The sequence below is a fragment of the Triplophysa rosa genome, linkage group LG7 (assembly GCF_024868665.1).
Source record: "Triplophysa rosa linkage group LG7, Trosa_1v2, whole genome shotgun sequence".
Classification (NCBI taxonomy): Eukaryota; Metazoa; Chordata; class Actinopteri; order Cypriniformes; family Nemacheilidae; genus Triplophysa; species Triplophysa rosa.
The window spans coordinates 16,735,948-16,748,102 of NC_079896.1; the positions used below are offsets into that span (position 1 = coordinate 16,735,948).

At 38.3% G+C, this 12,155-nt stretch overlaps 1 protein-coding gene across 1 annotated transcript in view; it reads left to right on the top strand.

The window, feature by feature from the left end:
• Positions 1 to 12,155, top strand: part of LOC130556694 (FERM, ARHGEF and pleckstrin domain-containing protein 2-like) — a 68,857-nt gene that overhangs the window by 34,700 nt on the left and 22,002 nt on the right. Inside the window, exons 4-7 of the mRNA XM_057337932.1 lie at positions 344 to 386; positions 479 to 557; positions 1,256 to 1,353; positions 1,449 to 1,563. Coding sequence (XP_057193915.1) covers positions 344 to 386; positions 479 to 557; positions 1,256 to 1,353; positions 1,449 to 1,563 — 335 coding nt within the window. The remainder of the gene's footprint in view (positions 1 to 343; positions 387 to 478; positions 558 to 1,255; positions 1,354 to 1,448; positions 1,564 to 12,155) is intronic.

Sequence of the window (12,155 nt, forward strand, 5' to 3'; positions counted from 1 at the left end):
AAAATTGGGATCAAGAGCAGTGAAGTTTAAATAGTCCAAATTTTGGTTTCTGTAAGATACCTTTCCAAAAATCTTGGTGTTTGAATAATACCCTTCCAAAAGATTACTGATCCTCAAGTAGGCCTATGTTTCTAACGGTGTTATGGTCACCATCTCTTCGCTTTCATCTGTGGCCTCTGACCGTGATGTTACTTTCTTTAGCTCAAATGCTTGCATCAAAGACCAGAAACAGATGTAAGAAGCTTGAAGAATTGAGAGATTGTTAGATCTATTTATTGCTCCAATTTTATAAAGTGGTTAAATGCTGAAATTCTTATTACTTTGGAATATTTTGTTTCTACAGGTTTGGCTAGACCCCACCAAGCTCATGGTGAAACAAGTCAGACGTATGTACACTCTCTGTCTTGTGTTGTCTTTAGAGATCGGGGATCTCTAAATCTTTTTATATTTGAACTTGTGTTTTTGCTTTTTTCTACAGGGCCGATGAATTCACTCTTTCGATTGTCTGTGAAGTTTTTTCCTCCTGATCCGGGTCAGCTTCAGGAGGAGTTTACTAGGTATTGGGTTCAGAAATCAATATGCATACAGTCTTCATCACTAAAGCGATACTTGAGCCATGAATCAAAATATCCCCATGTTTTACCCTCAAGGCATCATAAGTGAATATGACTTTCTTCTTGAAGAATAATGCAGACGGGGTTATAATACCATGTATCCTTTTACTTCCAAGTGGTAGAATGGGAGTGAATGGGGGGCACTTTTTTGAAGCACCAAAAAGTGCATGCATCGGTCAAAGTACGGCTCGACACAGCTCCTTGGTCTTAACAAAGGTCTTCTGAAGCGAATCGATGCGTTTAAGAGAAATATTCATATTGACAACGCTATTTACAATAATGTCGTACATCCGTTATCCCTAAGCTGCAGGCAAACGAGAGACCTGTTTTTTCCCGCTAAATGATGGTGACATAAGCTCCCGCCCAGAGGAGGCGGTGTCCTATTGGCTGAAAACGAAAAATGCTGTGTTCGTCACAGGAGCTTCAAAAAATTGCCCCCCATTCACTCCCATTCTACCGCTTGGAAGTAAAAGGAAACGTGTATTATAACTCCGGCTGCATTATTCTTCAAGAAGAAAGACACATTTACTTAGGGTGCCTTGAGGGTGAGTAAAACATGGGGAAATGTTGATTCATGGCTGAAGTATCGCTTAAGCCAATGTAGATTATGTTTCTAAGTATGTGTTATATGTTTAATACAGGTACCTCTTTTCTCTGCAAATCAAGAGGGATCTAACAGACGGAAGACTGAACTGTACAGAAAATACTGCCGCCCTGCTGGTCTCTCATTTGGTGCAATGTACGTCAGTAATGATAAAATTTTGTAACTAAAACCCTTGACCAATGTCCTCTGTGATTTATTTGAAGCAAATTTGTTTGTCTGCACACACACAGCGGATATCGGGGATTACGATGATATAGCAGACAGGGAATTTCTAAAGATGAATAAATTGCTGCCTTATCAGGACCGTGTACAAGAGAAGATCATGGAACTCCACCGCAGAAACATGTGAGACCTTGTGCATTGTTCTCTTAAATTTATCTGCACTTTGCAAATTTTATCTAATGGTCAAGTTGCTGAAATATGTAACCTTGTTTTACATCACTGGAAATCAGTTTAGAGAATACAGTCAAAACAAAATGTATTCAGACACCTTCAACATTTCTCACATTATCACAGTTTATTTGCTATAGTTAAAAAAAGGTAATGAAATATGAGGAGAACTCAGTTAAATTAGGGCAGAACAAATTAATCTTGATCATGTCAGATAATTTAGAAAGGTATGTAATGGATTAGATCGGTGTTTCTCAACTCCAGTCCTTGGGGCCCACTTGACAGAATATTTTAGAGGTCTCCCTTGTGATGACGATTTGTTCGTTGTAGTCATCACTTGCATGCTAACCATGGGGTTTGTGTGATTTGCCACTATTGTTTGCAGACTTAAACCGTTGTTGGAATGTTGGTGATTATGGGTTTCTGTGATTCATAGATTTTTTTTGTTTTGGTAATAAGTTTTGGGTACTGTGTTATATTAAATGAGAATCTAGCCAATGTACATCTTCTAATAGAGGGCTCGACATTAACGCTTGTCCGGGACAAGTGAATGTTTTGTATGGGCAAGTGGGAGAGAATTTTACTTGCCCGACCGGACAAGTAACTTGAAAAAAAAACAGTGCGACGTGTATGTAGAATAATAAGAATATGTGCCTTAGACAGAGCTCAGAGCTGCGTGTTTGTGTTTGTTTGTGTGTGACAATAATCAATGCGCACCGCACTGAGTCCATGGGGACGCGGAATCCTCTTATTTAAATGTGATCTGGCTGTTCTGCATGTCTGAGTGAATTACGTGCACAGTTTAACATACAACACGAGTGATGGTCGAGGATTTATCTGCGTCTGCACTGTATGAGGATATGAACACATGAACTTCATCTCCAGAGTTGCTCTGAGAGTTTATTTTACGATCGTTTTACTGTTTGCGTGAAGCTATCTGCAAACAAGCGTCTTCCCGTTCACCCGTCAAAATAAAAGTCCCGTTAAATTGAACACTCAGACAAAAAATACAGTAGTGTACTATAGTATTTGCTATTGAAAATTGAAGTGCCCTTGTAGTAAATTGATAAACACTGTATACTATAGTAATGTTCAAAAACAATATAGTAAGAATTTTACTGCAGTTTACCAGTTTACTACTAATTTATGTGGACAAATATACCACTATTGTATAGTTAAAAAGGAAAAACACAGAACTTCGAAATATTAAAACAAATTTAGGTAATCTAAAAATGATATGGCCCTAATTTATCCATCTGTATGTAACATTAATGTCTTTTGTCAGTTATCTGCCTATTCATAATGATCTACACTTGCACATTTCTGCCTGTGCTACCAAACTTTAAACCTCTCTAGCACCAGTGCTATGTGCAAAAAAAGTTACCTTACAGCCTTAACACTAATAATAATTACTGCTTGCCTTTGTTTTATAGCAGTCACGGACAGTAGGCCTATAACCAAATTCAGGCAGCCAAAGCGGACACTAGTTAAAATGCTTAGAAGCAAACTTGACCAATCTAAATCCGAAACAATTATATTATATTATAATTCAAATGAAACATCATCTTTGGACAAGTAATTTTTGTACTCGGACAAGCGAATGACAAATTTACTTGTCCGAAGGACAACCACATGACAATGCTTAATGCCAAGCCCTGTAATATTAGGTATGTTGTTCACTGATAGGTGCACATGTTAGTGATCAATGTTAGACTATTTTACATCAATAGTTCCTATAAGCAAAATTCAAACACACAGAGACCAGTTGAAGATTATAAATGATTTATTTTGAAGCATATTGTATAGGTAAATAAGGAATCTTACATGCCATGTGGCATTCTCACCACTTCCTGGATTGGTACCTCCTGTTAAGAGAGGGCGGGGCGATAGTTGTCCTTATTTATTCTTGTGGGTCATACCATATTGCAATGTGGGGCCAAATAATATATTTTAGGATTAAGGTTGTGACCAAGTGTTCTCAAAGCTGTTTAAAGAGGTGAATATTCGATAATGAGATATTTAATTTGAAGAATTTTCTACATTGATTTTATTGTCTAAAGGTTATATGTTGTATATGTTCATTGTGAGATTTTGGCACCCCTATAGTTGGTAGGGTTCTTCTATTAGGGAGGCTGGCCAAGGTTATTTAAGCCAGTCTAGTTGTAACCTTGGGAAGGTGTGGTCCTTGCGATGTGTATTGTCTTGCTGCCTAAAGTAACTATTTTCTTTGTTCAAGTTGCAACAAATTATGCGCTGAGTCTAGTGCTATTATGTTTGTGAACTCGTGATTAGAATTTTTCTTTTTTTGTACTTTATATCTACGGTGTCCATGTTTCATCTAAATTTTGCCCTCCATTAAACACTTTTTGGGATTATAATCAGGTTCTTCTGAGCCTTCCTACCACCTCCCCTTAACCAACTCGGGACGCACTACGACATCCCTATTGAACACATTAACAAGCTAATGAGATAATGAAGTGATGATTGAGTCATTAATGATGAACACCTGCTGTTAACAAACATAATAGCTGAAGAAAACATGAATAAGAAGTAACCAACAATAAGAAGTCACCATAATGGTTTTTAATATTTAATTTAGTTGACCTCTTGACTCTTGATTTCTTATGTTAAATTATGTTCTGGTCAGCTGTGATAGTGTGTTTGTTGCAGCTGGAATCAGGTGATGTTGATCGGAGATGGTTTTCTTCAATAATGTTTGTTAATAGCAGGTGATCATCATCAATGATTAATCATCACTGCATCTTCTCATTAGTTTGTTAATGCGTTCAATAGGGGGACATCTAAAATATTCTGTCAGGTGGGCCCCGAGGACTGGAGTTGAGAAATAGGTTGCAGTGTTTCCCCTAGGTTTATGGCTGGGGGGGCTGCGGTCTCTATATTTTTTTTGCGGCGGCGGTCCGGACAATACTTTTTATAATAAATAATGTTAAATCAATCAATCTAAAGTTTTATCAGGCCATTTACATTATATTCTAAATAGCCAAAGTCTGTATGAAACATAGAATGTCTGGTAACTGAGAAAATGTGTTGTAGGCTCTGGTGCTGAAGCAAAGTCCCAGTGGTCTATTTTAATATTTAAAAAAACTACTGACAACAAAATGTAACAACTGAAATAAATATATCATGAGCAGGAGTACTTACAGAGTTACTAACAGCCTTTCCATGCCATTCATACTAGAACTGATTCTAAATATTCTTTCCAATTAAAACATGATTCACAATTAAATGCTCTTAACATGCTGATTATTTATGCTATTAATATCATAAATGCTATATGTAGATACAAGACGTTATGTTTTATAATCTGTCACAGACCTATATAGCAAACAGTAAACTGACTGACAGCTTTAAATACTTTATTACTGCTGCATTTTCATTTACTTAAGCGTTACAGAAAAAGTGTCCATTTATTTACCTGCTCTTGGTGTCTGCAGGTTTTTATGTGCAACGTGTCTTTGGCTGGAGAAGCAGCGCTCATGGAGTGGAAAGGGTTAATATGAAGCGCGTTTGGCGCTAAATAAAGATATTAGAGGATATAGCGGCAAAATATAATCAGCATAAATGTCCTTGAGTGCGCGTGATGTGTACATCTCAGTTATGTACACGCGCTGCTCAATTTACTGGTAACTGGACTGTTGCTAGTCAAGGGCAGGGCATGCGTCTTTTCACCACCCTGGGAGTGTTTAAAAACGCAAATTTTTTATCTGCTTTTCAGGTGGTTGACGCAACATATTTTCCCACACCCGCTCTCTGTCCGCTGGTGAAAGTGTGCATACCTGTGTATTTGCGCACACGTGGCTGTGTGTGTGTGTGCGCGCGCATTGGGTCGGAACTCGATACAGAGAGCAGAGGAGAATAGACCACGTAGAAACAGAAATGACATGCCGCCATGTAAATAAGATAAATACCATAATGCTATTTAGTTTGTTTAAAGCGACAACAAGCAACTTTTTGACCTTAAAATAATGTCTCTAAAATTATTTTAGTGGTAAGTCAACTTTTAACTGGACGAATTTTACTGCCGTTGCTACCTGAGCAGCCTCCTGTCGGCTGAAATTGCACTTGTAACTTTGGTGTTCGGGCCGGTACAAGCCCCGCCTATCCCCTGCTTTACGGCATACGTCACGTTTTACTCGTAGCCTGGGAGAAGTTAGCCAACAGCAGAGCTAACAGTAAGACAAAACGAACCAAAACATCACCATGGCAGAGCCAGCCAAAAAACCAAAGAGGGTTTTGTCAGAGGAAGCAAAGAAAAAAAGCGAGAGAGTGATCGGACACGAGGCCGGTCACGAATCAATATCGGACGGGCTTACACTTGGTGGCGCGAGCAGCAAGAGGCAACGGGTTGTGTTGTGGAAAAATATCAGTCTTGTAGTTCAAAAAATCTCTCAGACAAAGAAGGTCCGGGTGTCAAGGAGTTAACTTTATTTGCTCGAGCCAAACAAAGTGAGATGTTCCAAGTCATCTAAAAACCAAGTGTTTTCAGTGTACAGTTATAGTAAAACTTCTGAAAGGTGGTCCTTTCTAAAACCAATCAGGTAGATTCCCGTTATCTCTTATTTTTATTAACCAATTGTTGATTTTCTACCACCAATATATCCCAGGCAACAAGGTGCGTATTTATTCATGGTAGGCTGGCTATTACCTAATTTTTTAAATATATTTTTATATATCCTCGCCCACCACAATTATGTCATGGTCATCATGACCTGTTTCCTTTTCTTCACCTCCTTCTCTTGTCTTTATCTGTGGCAAAACTGTGGCCTTGCTCAATGTAGTCATAGTAACGGGGCGGAACATGCCCAGATTTGGTCATACTGTAGGGTTGGGGCCGGAAAAAGTCCCCAGATTTCATAAACACTGCCAGACATCAAAAACACAGCTGTGCAGTGTGCTTTTCAGAATCTCATACAAATGTGTTTAAAACGAAGAGCAATACATAGTGAATAATGATCAAAAACATAAAGACAGATCAAAAACATAAAGACATATCATGAAATTCCTCCATATATTCCCCCCTTTGGGGCCCCATACCTTTGGGGCCCCACACCTTCTCATCTTCTCTCATCTTCTCATCTAACTGTTATCACAGTTATTATCGAAATACCATAACCTCAGGAGACTATAACTAACAGGAATAAAATATGTGTATCATCATTTATATGGTATACAAGTGCTTAAAAATATAATGTAGAGTGTGCAATTTATGATTGGTGCCCAAAACTTTTAAATTGTCATATTACTTAATTGTCAGCAAGCTAGATAAGTAAAAAGCCTTTCTCATCTTATATTAGTTGCGTCGTACCACGGATAACTTCTGATTTTACACCTCTCAATGTTTCTCAGGTACAAAGACCATATTACTCCACATTGGCAACAGAATCATTGTAATTATTATCTGGTACTGTGTACATTACCATATAAATAAAAATATATTTCTTAATCCAGTACCAATTAAAAGTCTCTGATTCAACCCCCTTTTTTTATCAAAGTCCCAGTTAGCAAAGTGATTTTTTATTCCTTTATAGATGATATGTCCATCAACGTCATTCTCTGGAATGCACATGCAGCTGGTTTCTTCCACTGTGGCACAAACTTCATGCTTTGCTGCTGTTAGCTGCTCCACTGTTCTGCAGCCATTTAAATGTAATCCTTGTAGTTCTTCTTTGATGTTCTCCATCATGATCCTCATGGCATTCATAAACGAAATCACTTCATATTTGGTGATTTCCACCTCATGCATTAATGATGCTACAACCAAAGCAGGGCTGAATACTTTTGACTGCTTTTCAGCCAATGTCCCTACACGATGATTTTTCAGCACAGGGGTGTCCTGTAGAAAGTTGAACAATCCTCTTCTTGGCTTTCTCCGCAGCGCACATGATGGATGTGGTATGATGATAGCTCCTCCATGTCCATGCATTCGATACCATTGACCACAGCACACTCCTACATAGACTCGAAAATTATGTCGGCATTAAGGGAATAGCTTTGAAATGGTTTAAATCTTATTTATCTGACCGTTTTCAATTTGTAGCAATAAACAATGAGGTGTCACGCAAATCGCAAGTCCAGTACGGTGTACCACAGGGCTCAGTCTTAGGGCCTCTGCTCTTCGCATTATACATGCTACCTCTAGGAGATATAATAAAGCGACACGGAGTTAGCTTTCACTGTTATGCTGATGATACTCAACTTTATATTTCCTCGAAGCCTCATGAAACACAGCAGTTCCATCGAATAATGGAATGCATAGTCGATATAAAAAACTGGATGAGTAACAACTTTTTATTACTGAACTCGGACAAAACGGAAGTGTTACTTATTGGACCGAAAACTGCTATAAGTAACAACCAAGAATACTGTTTAACTATTGACGGATGTTCCATAAAACCCTCGTCGTCAGCAAAGAATCTTGGCGTTCTATTCGATAGTAATCTGTCATTTGAGAGCCACGTCGCCAACACCTGTAAAATTGCGTTTTTCCATCTTAAGAATATATCTAAACTACGTCATATGCTGTCAATCGCAGATGCAGAGAAGTTAATTCATGCATTCATGACATCAAGACTAGATTACTGTAATGCACTGTTAGGTGGTTGCCCTGCAGGCTTATTACAAAAACTCCAATTGGTCCAAAACGCGGCAGCTCGAGTTCTTACACGTACAAAAAAGTATGAACATATTAGCCCGGTTCTGTCAACCTTGCACTGGTTACCTATAAAGCATCGCGTTAACTTTAAAATCTTGCTTATTACCTATAAAGCCTTACATGGTTTAGCTCCTCAGTACTTGAATGAACTCCTTTTGTATTACAGTCCTTCACGTGCATTACGCTCTCAGGCGTCCTGTCAGTTGGTAATACCTAGAATTTCAAAATCAAGTGCAGGTGGTAGATCCTTTTCCTATCTAGCGCCTAAACTTTGGAATAGTCTTCCCTGCACTGTCCGGGAGGCAGACACACTCTGTCAGTTTAAATCTAGACTAAAGACGCATCTTTTTAATCTTGCATACACTACTCTTCCATAATATAAATCTTCAGAGGGTTTAGGCTGCATTAGTTAGATCAACCGGAACCAAAAACACAACTGATGTACTTGTTGCATCAAAGAGTACAGAACAGTACTCTACTCTCAGCCAGTCTTGTCTCATTGTTCCAAGGTTACCACAGCGAGCAGGATGCAGTTCATGGCCTGACCTGATGGTAGAGCGGAGAATGGGAAGTGGGGACCTGACAAGAGCTGAGATGATAGAGCTGGATAAAGAAGGACGCGGTCTCTTGACATGTCTTCACCACAAAATTTCAAATGCTATTAGATTATTAATGATAATCTTAAACTATAATTTATTTTATTATTAAGTTTATTTATTTTATTTAGCCTTGTTGTGCAAGCTCTCTGGAGCTTGTGCAGAGGCAGCAGCTTTTGCCAGAGGGGAACTGGAATCCCCTGGTTGGGCCTGGGTTCTCCTGAGTTTTTTTTTCTCGATTAGAGTTTTGGGTTCCTCGCCACCGTTTGCATACTGTTTTTGCACTATCTGCCTGACCGGGGGGGCTGCTTTAGAATTTTAAAGTTTTACTTAATTAATATTGCATATAGGAATTTATTATCTGTTATATTTGACCTGTGCTTCTCTCTCCTTTATCCTAAATGTGTGCTCTCACTGAGCGTGTGGGTGTGTGTGTGTGTGTGTGTGTGCGTACTTGTCTGTGTACGTACGTGTGTGTTGTGTGTGTGTGCGTGCACATCCGTGTGTGTGTGTGTGTGTCTCTATGTCTATGTGTGTTAGTACGTGTGCATATTGTGTGTGTGGAGTGTTTTGTATGTGGGCATGTCTGTCTTCTGTGTTTTCAACCTTTTCTTGTTTTTGCAGGTACAACTTTAATTATTTTGCTTATAGTCAATATGTCTCATGTACAGCTGCTTTGTAACAATGAAAATTTAAAAGCTCTATATACATAAAGTTGAGTTGATGTCGTTGAAGTAGGGCACAGCCCAGTCCAGTTTCTTGGCAGGGATAAGTATATCTGATATTCACACAGCCAGTGATCGTCTTCCGCTACTCCTGTGCGCTTTTTTAGATTTTTTTTAGATTTAGATTTAGATTCAATTTATTGTCATTGCACATGTACAACTACAAGGCAACGAAATGTGACCTCTGCATTTAACCCATCTAGAGAGTAGTGAACACACGTACCCCCGGAGCAGTGGGCAGCTATCACTGCAGCGCCCGGGGAGCAAGTAGGGGTAAGGTGCCTTGCTCAAGGGCACCTCAGTTGTTACCCGCCGGCCCTGGGAATCGAACCGGCAACCTTCTGGTCATGAGTCCGACTCTCTAACCATTAGGCCACAACTGCCCATGTTTTCATCAGAAACATGTACTGTGCACATCTGGATTTGCACAGTCTTTATCTTTGTGGGTCAGATAGATACAGACTGCAGTATTCTTTCAGTCGTCACAGCCCGCAAACATCCCAGGCAGCACTTCCATGCCATGAAATTAGTGTCTTTCTCCCCGTAGATCGTAGAACATTACTTTCTTGGCATCTTTCCCAAATGGTTGCTTCCCGCTGTCCTGCTGTGTCATTGTCTTTAAACATTGCTGCTGATGTTATTTTAGTTCAAAGGGTAAAAAACTGTGGAGTATCCCCAGATGTCGCTTTCAAACTTAGCACTTTTAACAGTCAGTTCTCTTGTTGCTCTGTATATTTGAGAGTTGGCTTAGTTTTTCCAAATATGATGATCTGTCCTCTAGCTGCAGAATTCCTCCTAGTTTTACTCATTAAGACTGTGTAATAATCCTCCTTATTGTTCTGCTGTGCACTTCTTCAAGCTGCCGTAGTTGGTGCAAAAGAATGCTTGCTGGAACTCAATGTTTTCAAATCTGGCAACACTTGTTCAAACTCTAAAACAGCTGTGATCGTGTCAAGGGCTTATAAAACATAACATTATTTACTTTTCAATGAATAATCACCTTTTTCTTTTAGAATGGGGGGTTGTCAAAATATCAAAAGATCTTCCCCCCCCAAAAAAAATAATATCCTGCACTTTCTCCCATATTATTCAAACATTCAACAAAATATAGAGTGAAAGAAAATTGGCACCCTGCACAACTCATACATTCAGTATCATGGCTTCGTACATCCTTTTTTTCCCCCCAAAGAGCATAAGGCCATCAGGGCCATGTCATAAATCTAGGCCTGCTTGAAGTTATATCTGCTTACTGTGGCTTGAACTATTATCGATGCAATTATTTTTTGACACAACAAAAATCATTCATGTAGTCACCCTTTCTCAGTGTCTGGAAGTGTCTGGAAATGTTTAACAACAAATACATATACACAGGCACCAAGTGCACACACATAGTTACTGTGATGTTATCAACAAAGTTGATTGTAGTTCAGTTGAATTGAAATAACTTTGAAGGGGTTATATGCCAAAATAACAAACAGAAAAACAACTATCTGCCTGCCTATCCGGCACTAAAAGGCTTTACCACTCTGCGCTCCCAAAAGAAAATATACACTTACAAAGAAAAATACAATTATACACTGCCTCCCTAACTAAACAAAAATAGAGCGAACAGCAAAACAAAATGTATCAAAAGAAAATGGCAACCCTTTTAATATCCATTCTTAGTGATAAATGTCATCAGATATAAAGTTCACTAAATGACTGAACATAAAAAAGAAAAAAAAATCAAACTTAACTGTGTTGTATTAAAATATTTAAATTAGATTTGACAAGTATCAAAATCCCCTTTGTTTTGTAGTGCAGCCGTAATCTCAAGAATTACACAGACACTTTGTTTTCTGCAAAAAACAGATTTTGTCTGATTTTCCAGGTTATTTTACTTCAAAGGGGGTTTCCAATTGCATCTAGTGCATTCATAAGTAAATTAAAAATCTCTGATGATTGTAATACATAATTATGATAGTATTATTTTTAGTTGTCCAAACAAATATAAATTCAAAACAAGACTTAATTTCATATCCAACCTTAATCTTACTAGGCATATTTCATGGTTGAACAACTGAAGCCAGAGAAACCGGATCTTCACACTCTGGAAAAATATTTCAGTGCTTAATAAATATCACCAAAATAAACAGCTATATCAACTTAATAAAATCTTTTAAAACCGTTAAAGTGATTTTTCCAGTGAGAGTAAGTAAGTCACATTTCCGCATAGCAGAGCTATCCAAAGTGGTGTTCAATGTAAAATAAAATACCAATTAACAAACGGACAAAACAGACAGCAATAAAATACAAAATAAAAAAATTAAAATGTCAATGAGAAAAGATACGTTTTCATCCTCGATTTAAAAACAATAATGGAAGATGTAAGATGGGTGTCCAGAAGAAATTGGTTCCACAAACCACGGGCAATGAGAGAGAAAGCTCTGTCTCCCTTAGATTTTAACCGATACCGAGGGACAAATAACAAAACCTTGTCAGTGGATCTTAAAAGTCTGGAAGATGACAAAGGGATAAGAAGATCTTTCAAATAAGATGGTGCTTGTTCATTAA